Source organism: Staurois parvus, unplaced genomic scaffold (assembly GCF_062004578.1).
Source record: "Staurois parvus isolate SC_StPar_1 unplaced genomic scaffold, SC_StPar_1.0 ptg000205l, whole genome shotgun sequence".
In the NCBI taxonomy this organism is placed as follows: domain Eukaryota; kingdom Metazoa; phylum Chordata; class Amphibia; order Anura; family Ranidae; genus Staurois; species Staurois parvus.
Genome location: NW_028318001.1, coordinates 9,137,521 through 9,158,544, shown reverse-complemented (window position 1 = coordinate 9,158,544; position 21,024 = coordinate 9,137,521). Strand labels below are relative to the sequence as shown.

The window sequence follows — 21,024 nt, the reverse complement described above, 5'->3', positions numbered from 1 at the left end:
ATTCTATTGGTAACTTGTAAGTCAGGGTTATAGTGTGGTTTACAACACCATAGTAACATCTCCCTCCTCTTCCTTCTGATGCTGCTGTTCTTGTACACCAGTCTGATATTTTTGTATGCCCTCACTCCTTCTTTTTCCCTATTGTGCGGGTGTCCTAATAATCCAATGACCCACCTTTCAAATTTTACCAGCTTTGTGGGTCATTCTCTTTTTGCATTTGTTATGTGTGGAATGTCACACCTATGGGCTTATTTTGAAATGGGTTTTTGGGGTCACACAGCTTCTGTGGTTATCATGGTCCTTTCTTTCCTTGAGATCAAGTGTTAGGAATGCTAGGCTTGAGCCTTCTGGGGCTGTTTTATTTTGGACATAGTTGTCTTTCTTACTTTCCCTTGAGGATTTGATGTTTTTCTTGGATATTGACCCAGTAAACTTTTTATTGTTGACCACATTTCTTTTTTTGGTCTAGTTTTCTTTCTATTCAGGTACTGCATTTTCCACCTGTTTTTTTTTTTTTGGTAAATTCCTTGTTTCCAGTTTGATTTTCAGTTTTCACTGTATGGGGCCCATGGTTTCTTCAGGAACAATTTTTCCCTTGGAAGTGGTTCTCTGTCCTGGTCTGGAACACCACGTTGATTCTCTATGCTCTCCCCTGTCTTGAATAGCCATTTTCTTCATTTACCCTTGTATCAAGCATTGACTCCTTCAGATACTCTGTTGTATGATTCCTTTAACCATTGGACTTTTCAGGGGCAATGGTAACTTTCAATGGATGATAAAGTAACTAAAGGATTTTGTACTTAATCTTTCGCTTAAAAATCTGCCTATGTTTTGTAGTACTTGCATACATTAAATATTTATAGTTAAACAGCATTTCAGTTGCGGAAAAATGTTCAAGCATGCTATGTCAAATTACTCTTTGGCGCGTTTTATGCTCCTTAGACATTATTGCACAGATTTCTCTATAGCAAATTAATAGCAGAGGGTCCATGTTATAAAATGTCAGGCAGGGTATACTATAGCTGTACTTTTTCCCCTAAATAGTGGACTATGCTCTGCATTCTATCACTTCATAAAATTTTGCACTGTTACTTTACTATATCTTAAATTTCTTACTCTTCACAGATCTAAGAAAATGGGAACTACTAGAGTCTGGTCTCTTCGAAGACGTGCTAGCGGGACAGGTTAAAGACCAGAACTGAGCTGAGGAATCTACTGGACAACCATCAGGTGTGAAACGAACGGAATCTGTCAATTTACATTTTTAAGTATGAAATTTATTTATTTATTCAATTAAATACATGAGTTAATTTTGTCTTTACATAAGACTATATAATTTGTATAACTAAGAAGATTAAACACCTCCATTTAGGCTTCATAAAGTCTGTTTGATATCTGTTCACCTTTGGGACTTTAGATATGCACTAAGACTTCATATACATGTACATTCACTAAGTCCCTGACTAGTATTCAGACCTGTTTGCTGCAGAACAAGTAGAGCTATGCTTGTAAAGCCTTTAAACTATTTACTGGCACTTATGTTGGTGTGCAGCACAGTGCACATAGACAGCCCTGTATTGGGAGAAACCAGTGAACAGACTTGGCAAAGGTCCGTTTGCCCTGCAGCAGAGGATCTTGCATCCATTGTCTTCTGTATTGAATACTATGCATTTTTAAACTTTTCTTTTCTACCTATTGTAAAAAAATGTAGCTTTACACTAACAAAATATAGTTATTTCTGTTTAAATGGTGGTATGTGTTAAAGTTCTGAAATTAATGAATAAAATGTAAAGGTTGGGGAAATTTACAAAAAATGTATGCAAAAACACCAGAACTGGAAAAAGAGTTGATCATGCAATATGGACATTCTGCTCTAATCCCCTGTTGTCCATTGTGACCACAAAGACAAGCTGGTGCTATGATATGCAGCATACTGTATAACAGTTCAGCAAATGATGTGCCATATACAGTATAATAAATCTGCATGTTGAATAAAGGTCTATGAAATGGCTGATGTAAGCAGATGACTAAAAAGATTGTGGATGACCAACATCAGAAGTTGATACAATCTGTACATGCCCATTTAACTTACAGCGGTTTCTGCTTTTCTCTATTGTGTGAACATTTTAAAATCTACATTAAACTAGCTTTAACTTTCTATCTGTAGCCATTGATTAAAATATGTTTTTCTTTTCAGAGCATCATCACAGAGATGCTATGATGAGAAATTCTTGTTTTAAAAATGTTGTAGGGTTTGCTCTGGACAAGAGGACGGCCAGTATTTTCATAGCCTAAAATAGCCAGAGTATCAACAGAATACCAATAAATGGGTGCACAACACTGTACGTATATTGAACTTTTACACAAAACCCCATGTTTTCTTCTTTTTAAAATAGCTTTTAATTATTGTATGTTGCTCTCTTTCAAATGTCAACACCATTCCGTTTTGTTAAACATGTCTTAGGTTGACATCATCCAGTACCATCACCCATGTTTTTTTATGTTTCTTTCGGAGCTTTAGTAGGGCCTATTTCCCTGGCCCTGCCCTTAAGAACCAACTTTTTTTCTTTAAATAATTTTCTTTTATTTGCCTATAGAAAATCCAGGCATATGAAATACATCCTAATGTCTAAGTTTTAAGCGTACATATTATCTACAGGGGTAGAGACTTCTAAGTATACATGGCCTTTGTTATAGCTTTTAAAATATGAAGTGATAGGTCTTGAATTGTAATACTAAAATCTAGATTAAAAGGAACCTATGAGAATAGAAAATGGTGCAGACTGATTGCTTGATCCTCGCTACTTAGTCACTCACCTGGAACAATCTTGCAACCAGTGTGCCTTTTTCCAAGTCGTTGACTTTCTACGTAGTGAATCCAGAATCAGGCATTGTAAAAACCATTTTAGCAATGGCAGCTTCCATTTTTCTATCCTCAGTTTCTAATTGAACATGAAGGTTGATAATACTTGCTTTCAACACAGTGCATGGGGAAACAAAGCCTTAAAATTTGTTAACCAAGAGAGTAGTAGACACAAGCATAATCCACAATGGGGAAAGAAGAAAAGGGCTCAGTCGTAAATTAAATGTAAATGCTGTAAAAAAAATGCATATTACAGCCATGCTGTAATGTGCTTTACAGATGTGCACGACCCTTGCTTGTGAATTTTAAATAAAGTGAATTTCTATTGATCTTTTATGAATGAGAGGTGGAGGTGGGGTGTCAGGAGGAGGAGAGACTGGTTACATGCCCTGCCAAACTTATGTAGTCACGCTCTCTTCCTATCACAGAATGTTTTCTGCAGTGTTATAAAGAAAATGCTCTAGATGGAAAGTGCAGGCTCCATGCTGCAGCATGCATTTTAGGAATTGCGTATATTGCAGGCATAGTGTGAGCCCAATTCTGCAGTGTCTTGCAGAAAGAAGCAATATCAGTATCTGCTTTCTACTCTAAATACTTTTATAGTGCTAAAGCTGAATTTAGGGCAGGTAAAATAATAATCTAGTGAATACAGTTATGTATTCATTAAAATCATTTAGTATAATTTTAAATTCCTGAGTTTTTTTCTTGATATCGGCCTCGTGATCTCTGCATGGAAAAGGACTATGGGAGGAAGGATGTGCACTCTGAGTCTATCAGTCTTTGCTGCTGTGCACATGTGTATAGTGTTCATACTGACAGATGGAAAGGTAAGAAAGAACTGGACTGCACCTTCACTATGCAATCAGCAATCTGAGGGTGTGTTCTTGGTCAAGATGTGTTGCTGCAATGAAGGTAGAAGACATTGCTGTGTTTTCTGGCAGGAGTCACTTGACCACAAGAGTGGCTGCCCGAAGTTCAGCTTTAAGTAGGTAAAATTAATGTGTGAACAGCTATTCAAGACTGAGAAACACTGTGGTGCCTTGAACACTCAGTTTTTGCTTGAAGTCCATTTTATTTCATCATTATTAGCGAAGTTAAGCAGACTTTTTTCTATATGATCTGTTGAGGGACACAGCTTGATCATAATTAAGCAACCTTTAGTATACAGTAGAATAGGACGCTAGGCAGATAGAATACTGAAGGCCAGCCCTCTTGATGCTATCACCCCTCCCACCTGCTTAGTGTTCTCAGGAGAATGGATGACTCCTTCTTTTCTGCTTTATTTTTGCCTTGAATTAGAAAATCCTGGGCATCTTTCTATTTAGCCAATGAGTGCATGTTTTCCCAGCGCTGTATACTGGAGTTGGCAGTGACTAACCCATCTGTTTTCCAGTTTTCACATGACTATTCAGGTCAGGGCAGTATTTATGGGGATTCCTTGCAGACTATCGAGATTAGAACTGTCACAGGGCTGTCTGTCCGTATCTCTGAAGACTCACTGGTACTGATCCCACTGGTACTTTTATCCTTTTTAAAGGATAAGTCCACCTTTAGTAACATGTTATATGTTACACAAATATTCAGGGGTGTAACACGTAACATGTTACTAAAGCACCTGCTGACACCCGGACCCAATCCCCCATTGGGACAGTGAATAGGGGATCTTCTCAAATATAGCGTGGCCATGCGGGGCTCCATCCACACAGCTGTGTCATTCATTCTCAGAGTTCTGTGAATGAATAGACTACAAGTACCACCTGCCACTGTGGCAGACTGCTTGTAGTTCTCAATGGACTGTGAGGGCACTGGTGAGAGCTCTTATAATTCATTGATCTTCCTGGACTTCAGTAACGACCTGTCTGTGCAGGAGGTATGGGCAGGCAGTGTGCTGAGAGTCTGCAGGAGCCTGGCACTGCAACCACACTCTGTTGATTGCAGGTGCAATGCTTTACAGGTTACTAAGAAAAACAAAATGCATTTTTTTTTACCTGCAAAGATGAATTTAGCCTTCAATGTATCAGAATTTATTATATGTGTAATGTTTGCCACACTAGGATCTATAGCTCACTGGACATTAATAAGGAGGACAAATGCTCTTGTGAAAACATTTATCTTTAATTTCTTTACAGTGGTGTGTGGTGTTTTTTGATGTTGGGTACTGTTTAAACCCACACTGGCATTTACTTTACTGCTATTTTGTTGATATACATTTCTGGCAGCTGCCTAATCTCCTGCTGCACCTTCTTCTCAGGCTGGGCCTTACTGATGCTGCAAATTGGAAGCATGCACACACCAAGCTCTCTCCTTTCCCTCAGAGCAGCTCTGTGTTAGACTTTTGTTACACAAGCAACCCTATTTCCAGTACAGAGCAGCCAGGAACATAAACTGCAGCTAGGTGTCATGGTCCTGAGCAGTCTATAAGGCCTCATACACACGGGCTTATGAAAATAAGCAGCACTTTTTCTGAATTTGGCTGAAAAAACACTTCTAATATTATTTATATAATGCTCATATGGCGTTTGTGTGTTATTGCATTCTACTGGCCAGAATATTCATTTATTCTGGTCACTGGAATACACGTCTTTGGGGGGGGGGTTGCCTGTAAATGCTCCTCTTCAAATATTCCTGTAAACGTCTATGTATGCATGGCCACATAGGCTAACATAGAGGTGCTTTTAAAACAAAAAAAAAGTGAACACCTCTATAAGCGGCATATTTTAAGCTCCATGTGCATGAGGCCTAATAGGTTGTGGATCATTCTCCATTTCCTAGGTGAAGAAACTGCACTGATCACAGCAAAGTATTGGGATACTGTTCTCCACTTCTTCAGCTACAGTCATTCTTCTCCAGCTGACAATCTGCAATGTTCACAGAACCTTCACTGATTTTTAACCCCTGTTATATGACTGGGCTCAAGGTCAATGGGTAGTCCTGAGGATTTTAGTAGTTCTTTTTTCTTAAAGGTAAACCCCATTTTTTGGAAGTAGGCTTATGCCTGGCACCAAACTAAAAGGTGGATGCCCTGCAGCTGCAGGCAAATCTGATAACCAGACTATAACTCCAGTTTGTTTAAGGTTTGACTTGGGACAGGAAAAGGTTGGGTCTTTCACTGCATTTTCTACAAATCTCATTTGGAACTGCCTGTGTTGCCCGCCATTTCTGATCCTCCTTTTCTTCCTCGAAGGCTCTTTCCACTTGCTTTGCTGTAACTACCCTTTGTGGGAGACCGTCTTTTCGGCAATTCACTGGACAAGATCTTTAACACTGGGTGATGGGAGTGAGATTACTCTTTCCCAGCTATGCTAGCATAAGGATCAGCATTGCATAGCAACATCCTATACCACATCAAGTTGTTCCTTTAATTTTTCTACGCCGCACCTTTTAGGATCAGATAGTTTAAACTGCCCTTGGCAAAGGAAGGGATCAACCCTGCAGATGAATCCACTTTAGTTTGAACTTTCACCTCTCAGTTTCATCAAAGGTACAGAGATACCAGATGGAAAGCCTGCATAACCAGCACATGGATGCAGGAGCATCCAAAGGTTATGAAATATAGTTAGAGATCTTCCATCCTTCAAATGATAGATTTTTTTTTTTATATAATTCTGCTTACAGTTCTAAAACCAAAAGGAGGCTTTTGTTCTATTTTGGATTTCAAAGTATAACTAAAGGCAAAACATTTTTTTTTGTTTTAAATAAAGGGATTAGAACATTTGTCAGGATTTTATTACTGTCTGTGTCCTTGTTAGGGAGATTCACCATCTCTTTGTCCTGTTTACTATTATCACCAAAAGTAAATAAAAAGCCCAACTTTGGGTTGTTACCAGAGCAGGCATAAACTGTATATCTTCCAATGAGGACACTAGTTCTGGTGGCAAGCAGGGATTCCCTCCCTTTTGATGGATTTCTTTTCACTTCCTTTTTTGGCTATGGAAAAGGAAGTTAGGCTATTGTGCCCATATAGCTGCTGTTGTGTCCATATAGATGCACAACAGCATCTATATGGGCACAACAGCATCTGTATGGGCACAGCATAATAAATATGCTATTGTGCTCATATAGATGCTATTATGCCCATATAGCTGCTGTTGTACCCATATAGATGCACAACAGCAGCTATATGGGCACAACAACATCTATATGGGCACAACAGCAGCTATATGTCTATTGTGCCCCTATAGTTGTTACTGTGCCCCTATAGCTGCTATTGTGCCCATAAAGATGCTATTGTGCATCTATATGGGCACAATAGCATCTATATGCGCACAGCAGCAGCTACAGTGGATATGTAGCCTTTAGTTCTACTGCAGGGCTCTCAATGCCTTTCTTCATCTTATAAGGTTTTGTATGGAATTTCTTCAGTCAGTTATATCCTTCTTTCGTTATAGATAAAGTGTTAATAAACTCAAAATCAAAAATATATTATATATTGTAATTTACAAATCCTTAAATGTGGTGGCTGCATTGTTTTTTAAGGGGTTTCCTTTATTTTCACCTGGTGATCCGGCCAGTAACACACTTTCTGTCTTAGGGCGTTTCTACTCTGGATTGAAGAGCAATGGGGACACCTTTGGACGGTGGCTTTCTTAAACTGGGGAGAGGATAATGTTATATGCATTAGCAAATTTAGATGGGACTTGAATAACAAACTAAAGCCTAAACTCCTGCTAACACTGTTTTAGCAGTTACAACATTTTTTTTTCCTCTTTTGGGATAAAGGGAAAAAAGCCTAAAAAATTTAAACGAATGCAGCCATAACATGTAAGAATTGGTAAGCTGCACTACAATATAGTTTTGGTTTTTGGTTTAATACTGCTTTACTGTTCCTTGACACTAGGATGTTTGTTTACACAATTCTATCTTTACACAATTCTATCTTTACAAGTCATTAGCAGTTTATTTGCTTTAACTTGGGTGGCAAATACCATTAGTTTGTGGCCCTTTACTTTTGGCTTTGTATCAGCCTTGAGAGTATTCGCTAAGGTACTCAAATCAGTTCTCATTCTGAACTTGATTCCCAGACTATCTGTTATTGTAAAATTAGTCCTCTTTTGCAATAAACTCCACAGTGTTGATCATGAAACAGACCTTAGAGGACTTCGGATGGATTCACAACTTTGCGCCGTCATCGCTTTCACTTTACATGGATTTTTGGATTTTTTCAATCTTCCCATGGACACCTTTCAAAACTAGGTTTTCCTACTCCAGTAGAAGTTGATGAAACAGCAGAATAAGGTTCAGCAACTGCTAACCTGTCATTGGTCTTCCCTATGGAGTTGCATGCAAGTGCTAGCATTGATGGCTTCCATCAGTTCCATTGCTCAGTTCATTCCAAAACTTATAATGGCACATTCTGGGAAAAATCCAGTCTTTTCTCTAGACAAAATGGTCTGGCTGCATCCTTGAACCAAGATTTCTCCTTCATAGTAGCTTATCCCCAGCATTGTCAGAGAGCGGGTTCTTAATTCCCTTACATTGGAAGTATTTCTCAAATGACACCAACCTTCTGGGTTGGGACAGAGTTCTGAATCATCTGTATGTTCAGGGTTGTTGGTTTCAGAAAGAATATAAAGCTTCTAATGCACATTCTGTAGTTACCAGCCGGTTTTATGTTGTGTTACTTGAAACCGACCACCCCCATATTCTGACTGACCATCAGTTGGACAATGACATAAATGTGGCATTCTTCAAGGGGGTGCAGGAACAGAGGTAGAGTCAATCCTTTCCTAGGCATATTTGTGTGGTACAGTTTCCCAAGGTGGAACAATAGCATTCAAATTTTCTCAGCAGACAGGGCATACAGAGGGGAACTCGTTGGATCACCCATTGGATAAGGATGCTGCTGTTGTAGCATATGCTGCAACAGTAATTTAAAGATTCACCATCAGCCGCATAGAGGTGGTACTTGCATAATCACATTCCTGGAGTTCTTCTTTAAGCCCACTTTGGTAGACTTTTCAGTGTATTTGGGCTTTTTATCACCAGACCTCAATTTCACAGATTTGTAGAGCTGAAATCTGTTTTTCTGCTTATACTTTCTACGACATTTTCAACGTTATAGTGTCTGTTTTGGCAGATGCTAATTTCAGTCTAAAAGTTCTTCAAGCAACTGTTTTAGACTTTGGTTTCCCTTTGTTTGTTTTTACTTATTGAGCTGGTTTGTCTGAATTTGAATGTTCCCACCACTTGGGGTTACTTTTGGACATCTCTAGGTTGCTTAATTATTATCAAGTTGTGTCCCTCAATGGACGATAAATTAAATAGTATTTTTGTATTTCCTGTAAAAATCTTTTTCTCAGGGTCCATTGAGAAACACAGCTCCATCCTCTTATATATAATTGGTCCTTTTAGGACTGCTTGCAACAACGGACAGATGAGAAGAGGAGGGATTATAACTTCAAAGTTTATGTGCGTAGTATCCATTTCTCCTGTAGGCAACATTAGGTTTCTCTGTTTCTTTATCAAGCTGTGTCCCTTAATGAACTCAAGAAAAAAGATTTTACGGTGAGTACAAAAATCCTATTTTTCACATAGATTGTGGGTAGAACTGTGGCCTTTTGCAGCATGTTTTTGTGCAGTTTTTCTCATGCTCTGTTGTGTGTGCTGAAAGGGGGTTCAGAGACAGAGAGAGCAGTGCTGGAACCAGGGAACACGCTGGTCTGTATTTTTGTCAATTTAGATTCAGAGCCATTCAGGAAAATAGGATATCAGAGAGAAAACCATGTATAGATGATGAACGTGAGAATATAAAGTTACAGCTTTTCAGCTGTGTCCTCTGGGTCGTTTCAAATACCTTTAACTTCTAGCACTATTACAGGTTGCCAGAACCTGTAAACCAATTTTCAATGCAATAACAATAACAGCTTTGTTTCTCTTATTATGTTTCTGCTCTTTAAGGCAACAGAATTTAGAGTAAAGCTCCATTGCTACATAGTTATTTTATATTATTTTTCTTTTTTCAGTCCCCTTTTGTTTTTTTTTCGACCACATGGAACTTCTGAAGCCACCAAAAACGCTGTCACTTAGTGGAGTTGGGCAGTTGCCAGTTGTCCAACAAGAAGGCCTGGTATAGGCTGCGATGGCCACTGTCATTCCTGGTGATTTGTCAGAAGTAAGAGATACCCAGAAAGTCCCTTCAGGGAAGCGTAAACGTGGTGAAACAAAACCGAGAAAAAACTTCCCTTGCCAACTGTGTGACAAAGCATTTAACAGTGTTGAAAAATTAAAAGTCCATTCATACACTCATACAGGAGAGAGGCCCTACAAGTGCACACAACAAGACTGCACCAAGGCCTTTGTTTCTAAATACAAATTATTAAGGTATAAACTCTTATTTATCTTTCAGCTTTTGTTAAAGGGCAACTCTATTCAGTGCCAATTAGAGAAGCTCAGGGAGGAGACTGCAAAAATAAATCGTTCCATAGTCTTATCCTGCAAACTGACTTGTTTTAAGTGGCTCTGTCACTTCAGCATAAAAAGGAAAAAAAAAGCTGCTGATTGGTATAAGGGAAAGGAACCCAGAAGTGCCTGCACAGACCTACAGTAACATTCAATCTTCTGCTGCACCCAAAGCTGGACCAGTATGATCTGGAAAAGCCTTGGTATTTCCTTGTACTGTAATAGCTCCTTTCCACCACCCCTGTACCCCTGTAGTAAACTGTTTTTTACTGTTTGGCCTATTATTTTTAGGGACTGCCTCACTGTACAATACAAATTTGTGGAAGGGGTGGGAAAGTTTTAGAACTTATAGGGAAATGCCAGGTAGATTTGTTATTAAATGGACACTCTAATTTTATTTATTGAATCCCAGGTTCTAACAAAACATAGGTTTTGTTTTAGTTTTGTATTTCAGTGCTTCATATTGTGCTGGGAACCTGAGAACCAAGGTGTGCACTGTATGCAGACTCATACTTCTCCCTAAGATTAAAGCTTAGCTGAAAGTAAAATTACATTTTTGTTCTGGATAGTAGGGGTAACATTTTACATTTCTAACTGTTTTTTATTTTTGTATGTGGCCCCACTGGGGAGATATTTTCCTTCTTTGCCTGTGACACAGGACAAGAAATAAGGAGAGTGTTTTTTACTTGGAGAGGAAGGCACTGACAATAAAAGTAAAGGGGATCTAGTAGGTATATAGGTGGCAATAAAATCCTGATAGAAGCTTTAATCCTGTCTTCTCTATCTAAAATAAAATGTTTTGGCTGAGGTTGGGCTTCAAGGTTTTGAATTCCCCACTTACACTTACCATCACCTGTCCCACCAGTAAAATCAAATCACTTGAAAACAGAAAGAGATGGGAAGGCTAAAATTATATGTTGGACTATGCTTTCTCTAATAAGAGTTGCAGGGAGGGGAAATGTTGTTTGACATGGCATGCACACCTCAGGTTTGGTGAGTTTCCTGGTGAATGTAAAAGCACTGCTCTAGAAAATCTAAAGCAAGCCTGTCATGAGAAAATTATGGGCAATTCCAATGCTGACATCCTTGTGAAAATGCTAGTTGGATGGCTATTTAATTGACCCACTAGTTTAAGTGATTTCCGAGTCACTAACCCAGAACAAGTATCCAGAAAAAGAACAAGAGAAAATATAGAAGTCCTTATCTGTTGTCATGCTCTATGCGTTGACGCAAAGCATGGAAGTAAGAGAAGCAGTGTGACAGCCAGGAAATTAGCAATTTCAAAAGTTAAATTTCGCAAAAGTAGCTTCCAGGTCTGTTGTGATAGGTCATAAGTATGTGATGGCACATCTGGGATAATGCATTTATTAACTACCATAAAATCACAGTGTCAATTTAAAAAACGTTTTGCATTAATGTGCCTCTCTACGGTGTGTTGACTAGCAGCTTCTTCATGATGGGTGTTAAGAATTTCTCAAATATATCTAGGGTACTCACTCTTGGTGGGCTTAGAGGAAGGCTGGTGATTTCCATAAGTGCACAAGCCAAAACATTGGACTGTCTGATCATGGGAATGAGGGCACTGATTAGCATTATTTAAACATTAAACAGCACCTGCACCAACCTTGCTGCTTCATTGATTGGCTCTGAGTGGGGTTGCCAGCTAACTTTTTGCTCATTTATTGCATGTCTTGATTTGACTGTAATTTAACAAGCTTCCTCTGTAACGTTTTGTTTTAAAGAAGGCATTGAAAAATATTGTGCAACGGATATTGGAGGAAAACTCCCCTTTTTTAACAAAAAATGTTTAGTCTGCTTTAATAAGATGTTAAGGTTTGATTTTCTTGAGCTATGTTATTCATTAAGTTTGAAAAATGCAACTTTTGCTTTGCCATTCTAACAGTTATTTTACTTGACTGTATCTGTGTTTAAAGGCATATGGCTACACATTCTCCAGAGAAAACCCACAAGTGTAATTATTGTGAGAAAATGTTTCACCGGAAAGACCACCTAAAAAATCACCTCCATACCCACGATCCCAATAAAGAAGCCTTCAAGTGTGAAGAATGTGGAAAAAACTACAATACCAAGCTTGGGTTTAAACGTCACTTGGCTTTGCATGCTGCTACAAGTGGAGACCTCACCTGTAAAGTATGCTTGCAGACTTTTGAAAGCACAGTGGTGCTGTTGGAGCACTTAAAGACCCATGCAGGCAAATCTTCCAGTGGTGTTAAGGAGAAAAAGCACCAGTGTGAGCATTGCGACCGACGCTTTTACACTCGCAAAGACGTCCGCAGACACATGGTAGTGCACACTGGGAGAAAAGACTTCCTTTGTCAGTATTGTGCACAAAGGTTTGGACGTAAGGATCATCTAACCCGTCATATGAAGAAAAGCCACAATCAAGAACTGCTTAAAGTGAAAACGGAACCTATGGACCTGTTGGATCACTTCACCTGCAGTGTTCCTATTAAAGATGAGCTGCTTCCTGTGATGTCCTTAGCTTCCAATGAGCTGATATCAAAGCCATTCACAAACAGTTTGCAGTTAAACCTCTATAACACACAAATTCAGTCCATGCAGAGCTCTGCAACTACACACCAAATGGTTGCTCCAACATTGCCTTTGGGTATGCCATGTCCAATAGATATGGATTCTGTCCATCCTTCTCATCAGCTTTCGCTGAAATACCCACTTAATTCTACCTCATATGCCATTTCCATGCCTGAGAAAGAACAACCTTTGAAAGTGGAAATTGAAAGTTACCTTATGGAATTGCAAAGTGGCATGACGCCTTCCTCTCAAGAGTCCCCTTCATCTTCTTCGAAGCTAGGTTTGGATCCTCAAGTTGGGCCATTAGATGATGGTACTGATGGAGTATCCCTCTCAAAAAGTTCTGTATCAATTAGTGAACCTCTTAACCCATCTTCATTGGACTTTAACCAGTTATTCAACTTCATACCTTCCAACGGTCCCCCTTACAATGCACCAGTATCTGTTGGGAATTTAGGAATGGGTTACTCTCAAGAAGAAGCTAACTCATCAATGGCACAGCTACCCCCACAACCACAGGATCCTCAAGATCCTAGCAATAACATGTGTTTTGGTTCTTTACATGCATTGTCTTCTGCTTTTACAAGTAATCTGAATTCAACCACAACATTGCCACGATTTCATCAAGCTTTCCAGTAGGAGTTTATACTATGGATTGCATTAGATAGCTTTTTTTATCTTAGTGCCAATGAAAAGACATTTGAAACACCTCTACTAGTCTATACTTTAACAACCTTAATAAGCCAGTACATTGTTAGCTTTTCACCTTTTTACAAATGTCTTAATTGTTTACTCTCATTTTAGACTCCTTGCTGTTTGTGGCAGTATGCTATAATGCCAGCTAATTTTTATTTTTTCTACAAGTAGGAAATATTCATAGCTTTAATGCCCAATTTATTATTAAATTATTCAAATTGGTCAAGTATCAATGAAAACGTAATCACCAACCTAAAAACGTTCATATGTTAAAATGCCAAATTCATGATTCTAAGAATACACTTTTACAAAAAGGATATTGGAACATTAATGTGAGTTTAATTGAAAAAAAGTACAATTTTAATGCAGCATTTCGATAAACCTTCAACTTGCAACTGTTATGCAATGCAGTTATGTTAAATATTCACAATTGGTTGCACTTTTGTATTTTATCAATTCACATTTGGCTCTTTTCAGCCAGGGCAAAAAAGTCCTCTGTTGTCAGAAGATTGTATGAAAAAATGCCTCAGCCTGTAGTACTGACTACTACGTATGTGCCTTCATTAAGCCAGTGTCAAAAAGAAAATATATATATATAGTTTTTGTGATGATCTGTTTATATGGTATGGTACTGCCGTTCAACAGATACATGTCGCCAGCACTTGCAGATATTTTTTACTTGGTTTAGGAGCTATTTTTTTGCCAACGTTTCAAAAGAGGACTCTAAGGAGTTATGTATAAGCATATTGCTTACACCACTTTGATAGAAACTGTTATAACCAGCCCCAATCAACATGCTCTGATATCTGATTTTAGGCATTAGGAGGGAAGACAAAGTCTATAACCGAAGAGTTACATGGTTAATATATATATATATATATAATAAATTAGTTATAATAAAGTGTACCTGAGAAAATATGGCAGGGCAAAATATAAACATTATGGGAAATAAAGTTTCCATTATATTTTCTTAGTAAGTCATTTTTAGTTTATTGTTTTCCAGTTACTTGTAAATATTCATTGTATGTCTAACAGTATTTTTCTTCTAAAGGCATTATATGGTAGGAATTGTATTTTTTATGCAAACTGCTTTTAACATTTCAGAGTGAAAATAACAAATCTGTGCATATGATATGCACCCACAGCTCTGATATTTTAATATTCAACCTATAGTTTCTATGAAACAAATTGATGGCTTTCATTGAACAATTAGTGTTCAAGGTTGCCTTTTCTTCACAGAAAAAAAAAATGCGCAGCAATAAAATACAGAAGGGAATAGTTACAAATGTTAATAGCCAGCCTAATCCATATTGAGGAAGGGTAGTTGAAAGGGCTGTAGATTTCTCAAAAAGAAACACACCTAAATCATCGATTGCCATTTTGTTTTGAAATGTTTGAAAAGTTTAGTTTCTGTGTTTTTAGTTTTGTGTTTCAAACTCACAAATGCTGCGTTTTTTTTTTCTTGTTTTTTTTTAAATGACAACCCACTTCTCTGAATTTTAGCTCCTCTTGTTCCCTTTTATTTTTGTCCATTTATTAGGCAGACTACCTAAGACACATTAAACCTGCCTTTTAATACATAAGGAGAAAAAACACCATATATAGGCTAAAACTCGCCACATTTCCTAAATCATGGCCTTATATTGGATATTTTGGGTAAATAAAAGTGCCATATATTTATATTACTATAGTATACTATGTCTCAGTTAGTATCTGGATGTAAAACATTTTATGTATTTGTATGTGTGTGTATATATTATATAAAAATATATATAACTTGCGCCAACACCCTTAAAGTAATAATTAGCCAAATTTTGCATTTTATTGGAAGGATTTTTTCTTAAAGAATTATATGCCATTGAAAAATTATAAAAAATAATCAAGACAATATGTTGAACCTTAACTGGTCACCATGGCTTCAGACAGGCTATAATGTTACAATTGTCTTACCCTAGATTTAAAACATATAAGCAATTGCTGATTATTTTTAATGCCTTAAATTAGCCCCACTCTTGGCAGCATATCCATATTATGCTATCCAATTATATTTGGCCCCTTTGACCCATTTTTCATAGTGGGCATCCACTCTACTAGATATTAAATGGTAGAAGAAGTCCACTGGCAAAATGTGTTGGGTTTTTTTTTTTTTTGCATAACACATTTTTTCATTTATTGTATGTCCAACCTTTAATTTGTGGATTACAGTGAATTACTAATTTTGCCAGTAATTTTTTTTCTTCTTTTTTAAAGAACCATATGCTGACTGATACATGAGCCAGAGCTGTTTGCGTTGAGGTTATGAATGTTAAGATTTTCTTTCAGGATTATTTGCCTAGTTTGTTTGATGTGTGTCATAGGCCAATATTTTGTAAGATGAAGCTTGGTTGACATCTATGTTACACATATTATGAAATATAGCACTTTTTTGGGGAAAAAAATAAAAAGCTAAAAAATGTGGAACCTTTTATGAGAGAAATAAGGTAATGCTTTTATTATAGATTTTTTTTTAAAATAATGTGTTTCCATTAGGTTAAAATGATGTAGGACGTATAGTAATAATGCTTTGTGAGAAACCCTAGTTTTGAACAGGTACAACTTTATTTACAGTGTTGCTTATCCGATTGCTATGTTGCACAAACCAGTGTCTTTTTTTTTTTCTTTAATTTGTATTTTTAATAACTCTTGCTGCCAGAGATACTTGTGGAGTATTGCAGAATTCCACAATGGATTCCATTCACACAAGTATAAGTGTTTTCAATACTTACTGATTAGGTTTACACACTTCAAGACACACTGCCTTCTTCAGTGGGACGTTTGACAAGCAGGCTTGCACTTGTAATAATAATGCCTGGGTACCACCTTCTTTAGAACAGGTGTGGATAAATGCCACCATTATTACTCCTGGTGGATGGAATCATCCATTATGATGTGCAAATCAGCTTAGTTGATACAGCCATTCCTATTATGAAAGCATAGTTTTGTCCAAGTCTGTTTTTTATTTTTTGTATACATTTTTTGTAGTAGGATTGAAGTTGCTGTAGGCACACTGTTGTCAAGCACTATCCTGTATGTGGGGCAGAATAGTTTCAAATACAAGAAAACAAACTAAAGCATATACAGTATGTGGAACATTGTCAGTATTCAAATTAAGAGCTTGAAATGAAAGCACAGATATGTCCCCTTTTAGTTACTTCAAACATTTGGCACTTATGTTCTTTTTTTTTAACCGGTGCTATATAACAGATTAATGTGGAATAAACATTGTTTGGTAGTCTTGAATTTATGCACTTATTTTTGGGTCACAAATGGGGTGGCAAATTTCACCACAGTGTTTTTCTATTACAAAAAACCCACAGTACAGTTGGCCTCTACAGTGTTAACAAATATGAGAAAGGGAAACACTACTGAAATAGTAGAGTGATGAAATGAGGGAAACACATGCAGCCTAACACTGAGTGTGCCAGATGACATTCCTCAAAAAGCTGAAGACTAATCATAAATGAAGGGCACCCAAGGACTTGTAGATCCTCAACAAATGGAGAACTGCATGCTGCATTTAACTAGGCTAACCAGAAAAAGAATAGGAGGGAAAAAGAAACAAAATTATAGGTTCAATAATGCTGTCAAACCCTCAATTCCCTGAAGATATTTTCTAGCACTTGTACTGTACCATCTTAGCATTTTGTTTGAACCCAACATGTTTTACATAAGATTCATGAACGTGACTTGTGATGCAGGTTAAAGGTAGCCATAAAAAAAACAAAAAAAAAAAGCATACAGGCTGAATTGATATGTCAGTGTAAAAGATAACAATCCATAGCGCTCAATAATTGTTTACTGTAGTTTGAACAGGTAAGAAATATGTTTGGCTGCTGCAGGTTACTATTTGCATATTGCACTACATTACTGACAGAGCCAGATAATGTGGCCATCCAGCCAACATGCCCACTTTTAGAACTCTGTAATATACCCTTTACACTATTACTTGTACAATGCAAGATGAAAGGGTTAATAGTTAAGTCTTTGTATATTAACCCTTTCACAAGATTTCTTTTGGAACATAACTACTCATAATTATAAACCTGTTTTCCCTTTAGTTCGTTATGAATTTATTGGGACATGTAAAAAATAACTACAAGCCATGGGAATTGTTGAAGTTTTCAACATATTTGAATAGGCAAACATAAGATCTTCATTCAAACTGTGCCTACAGATAAAGGTGATATATATGAATTAAAAGACAAGAAAAAAATGCCTTTTATTAATTTATTGAACAGAAATATTAATAGATGTATACTGTGGGTAAAGTACACCCTTGGCCTTAGAAGTTGATATTGCCCCCTTTTAGCAGATTCACTTCTTGTAGCAGTTTTGCATAACTTCCCACCAATCTCCAATATCGACTTGGTGAAATTTTGCCTGTTACTCTATGCACAATTCCTTCAGTTGCAAGATGTCTATGGATTTCTGTGCATGACCTGCCCATTTCAAACCCCCACAATACTTCAGTAGGATTGAAATCATGGCTTTGACTAAGCTGATCCAAAAAGCTTTGTTTCATCTTTTGGAGCCATTCTTTTGTGAATTTACTGGGGTGCTCCAGCTTTCAGACAGATGGTCTCACATTTTTATTAAGCACTCTTTCATATAATGCAGAATTCATAGTTAATATAATGACTGCAAACTGCTTAGGCTCTGAAGCAGCAAAGCAGTTCAAAACCATTATATTGAGTTGGTATGAGGCTGTTCTCCCAATATACCATCTTTGGTTTTCACGAAGCATGTATACTGTTAATTTGACTAAACAACTCTATTGTTGGCTTATCAGTCAACAGAATATTGTTCTAGAAGGCATGGTCTTTTCCCACATGTTCAATGGTAAACTGTTGTCTTGCTTTTCAAGCTTTCATTTCAGACAGCAAATAATTTTGCCTGGCACACCTCCGATGCAGGTTAAACTGGTGCAGTCTTTTTCTAATTTTAGATTCATGCACTTTAACACCAACCGTTGCAGGAGTCACCTATGGTGAAATTGATGTTCTGGAAGACTTCTTTTAGTATCAAATGGTCCACTCTTGGGCTAATTTTGTTGGGCTGGCAAGTTCTGGAAAAAATAGTAATTGTTTAAAAAATATATATGATTCTTGTAGATTTTGCTCTCAGAGAATTTATTGATTTAAAAAACATTGGTGATCTGTTTAAATCCCTTGTCAGACTCTTTGACATCCACAGTCTTCTTTCTCAGGGCCTTAGAAAGCTGTTTGGTTCATAGCATGACACCACACACTCCAGTAGCAAAGAGAACGCCAGACCCTAGATATCTGAGCTTTAAATTAGACCGGTTCCACGTGCCTACTTGTGATGCATTTCCAATTAATGACATTTTATCTGAAACACCTGATTCTAAATTTTTGGATTTTAAGTGGTGCTAAACTTATTTTTCCACCTGACAAATCTGCCTTTAGATTATGACAATGAATTAGGGTTGCCATCTCATCCTTTTAAAACCAAACACAGTAATTACAACGGTTCGGAGGCCAATCTATTGCAGATAAGGCACTCAGTGAGTTTAATTACCACCTTAATCAACCACAGAATCTGTGTAAATAATGTGCTCAGTTATAAAGGGATGAGGTGACAACCCTACAATGAATACATCATGTCAATTTTATGTCATTTGTTCAAGTATATCACCTTTACTTGTAGGAACTGCTGAATGAAGATCTAATCTTTTGTGCGTGGCTAGTCAGATCAGTCGTTTGACATTAAATACCCTAGTTTCAATAATTGAGTGACATTTTACAATACTTCTTCAAATTAAAATTTATGCAAAACCAAAACTTTTGTTTTCACTTTTGCTGTCTGTATCCCGTTGGGGAGATTCTCTATGACTTCCTGCACTTCCTGTTCCGAGACAAAACAGGAATTAAGTGGAGATTTCTCCAAAATAAATACATTTCAATGTCAATGTTTTTACAAATAATACATATCACTGGTTGTTCATATTCGGTGTAATGCAATTTCCAGTCACTAAAAATGTTTTAGTTCATGATGATCATTCCAGTGTAGCAGTATTCCCTAGCCTGGAGCCCTTGAGCCATGTGTAGCTCCTAGCTACCTTTCATGTTGGCTTTTGTAGCTTCAGGGGCTTGCTGTGTGTCTGAACACTGTTGTCATTATGCACTATAATCTGACCAGAAAGCCAAAATAATACTTTATTAAAACATTTTATTCATAAACCTTCACGTGCCTTTTTTATTCTAATTGCATGTGGCTTATAAGTTGACAAAGGTAGTAAAGGCTGGAGAGAACTTCAGAAGAATTCACACCTTCATTTCACTTTAGGGGAAACTTGCTTACCTGAGGGGCAGTGTCTCTTGACCAGAAAATTTGCCATAAAAGTGATCCTAACATTGATATGTGTGTAAACACTTTTCAGTTTAAGCTTCAGTGGTACAATCCAACCAGTATGAATGTCTTTCTTCTCAAAAACACTCCTGCAATATTGTACTATTGGATCATCATGCTGCTAATGTAACTAGGGAAAACCGTTCTCTAATGGTGCTACAACCTCCCTGTCACTTACAGATGTATTTTTACCATAGAAAAAAGGACTATTTTATTATAGCGATAGTTGTATGATATATTTTTATACTGTGATTTAGTTTACCCTTTTACTGAACTTTGTACAACACCACAGCGTATTAATATGCACTTGCAAAGCGAAAAAAAAATTCAAGAAAAAAAAGGAAAATCAATGGACATGCTATTTTGTTTCTCGAACACACCCAACTTTTTCTTCATTTCATTTAAGCTGCAAAAAAGTGAACTGGGCATAATATATAGTGTGGTGTGAAGATCACTCTGTATATTACATTAAAAAAAACCTATGCCTCTCTTTATCACTTTGAAAAGTTTTTGGAACTGGTTAAATCTCTTCTGACTTATTGCTGAAATTTATATTTTTATTAAGTGGAAAAAAGTTTGGACTTACAAATGCTAAAAAAAATTATTTAGTTTATAAAAGGTTTTTAAAGTCAAAGAAGTTGGAGAAATTGCATTCCAGACTGAATTTTGTGTATCTTTCTTGCATTTAAAAAAAAAAGTTATCAAGAGATATGGGAAGTTGTGTTGCTTATCATGTAAATGTACTTACAATGTATTCACAAACTACTGTTGTATTTGTATAAAATATAGACAAAAAGATTGCATATATATATTTTTGTGTATAAGCTCTGTAAAATAGCAGTCACATTATGAAGCTGCAGCGGGTCGTCATGTTAAGCATTCACATCCAAAGAGACAGACTATTTATTGTCCAGAATCTCTGATATTAAAAGATACCTTGCTGCTATTTTAAACAATAGAGCTGCAGCTTCTTGAGGCCTACAGTGTTTGCTGTATAAATATGTGAACTCCACAAAATCAATAAAATCGCAGAATGGTTTAGATAACATATAAATCTGATGGATGTTTCATGGATTTTTTTTTTGTTTCTGAAATTAAGGATAAGG

General features: G+C 37.0%; 1 protein-coding gene across 2 annotated transcripts in view; it reads left to right on the top strand.

Moving 5' to 3' along the window:
- PLAG1 (PLAG1 zinc finger) overlaps positions 1 to 20,977 on the top strand; it is an 80,211-nt gene extending 59,234 nt beyond the window's left edge. Inside the window, exons 2-4 of one of the 2 annotated variants that reach the window (XM_089678460.1) lie at positions 1,126 to 1,268; positions 9,826 to 10,183; positions 12,196 to 20,977. In XM_089678460.1, coding sequence (XP_089534586.1) covers positions 9,942 to 10,183; positions 12,196 to 13,453 — 1,500 coding nt within the window. In that variant the 5' untranslated portion in view covers positions 1,126 to 1,268; positions 9,826 to 9,941 and the 3' untranslated portion in view covers positions 13,454 to 20,977. The remainder of the gene's footprint in view (positions 1 to 1,125; positions 1,269 to 9,825; positions 10,184 to 12,195) is intronic. The other variant, XM_089678461.1, reaches the window with a different exon arrangement.
- Positions 20,978 to 21,024: the final 47 nt, after the last annotated feature.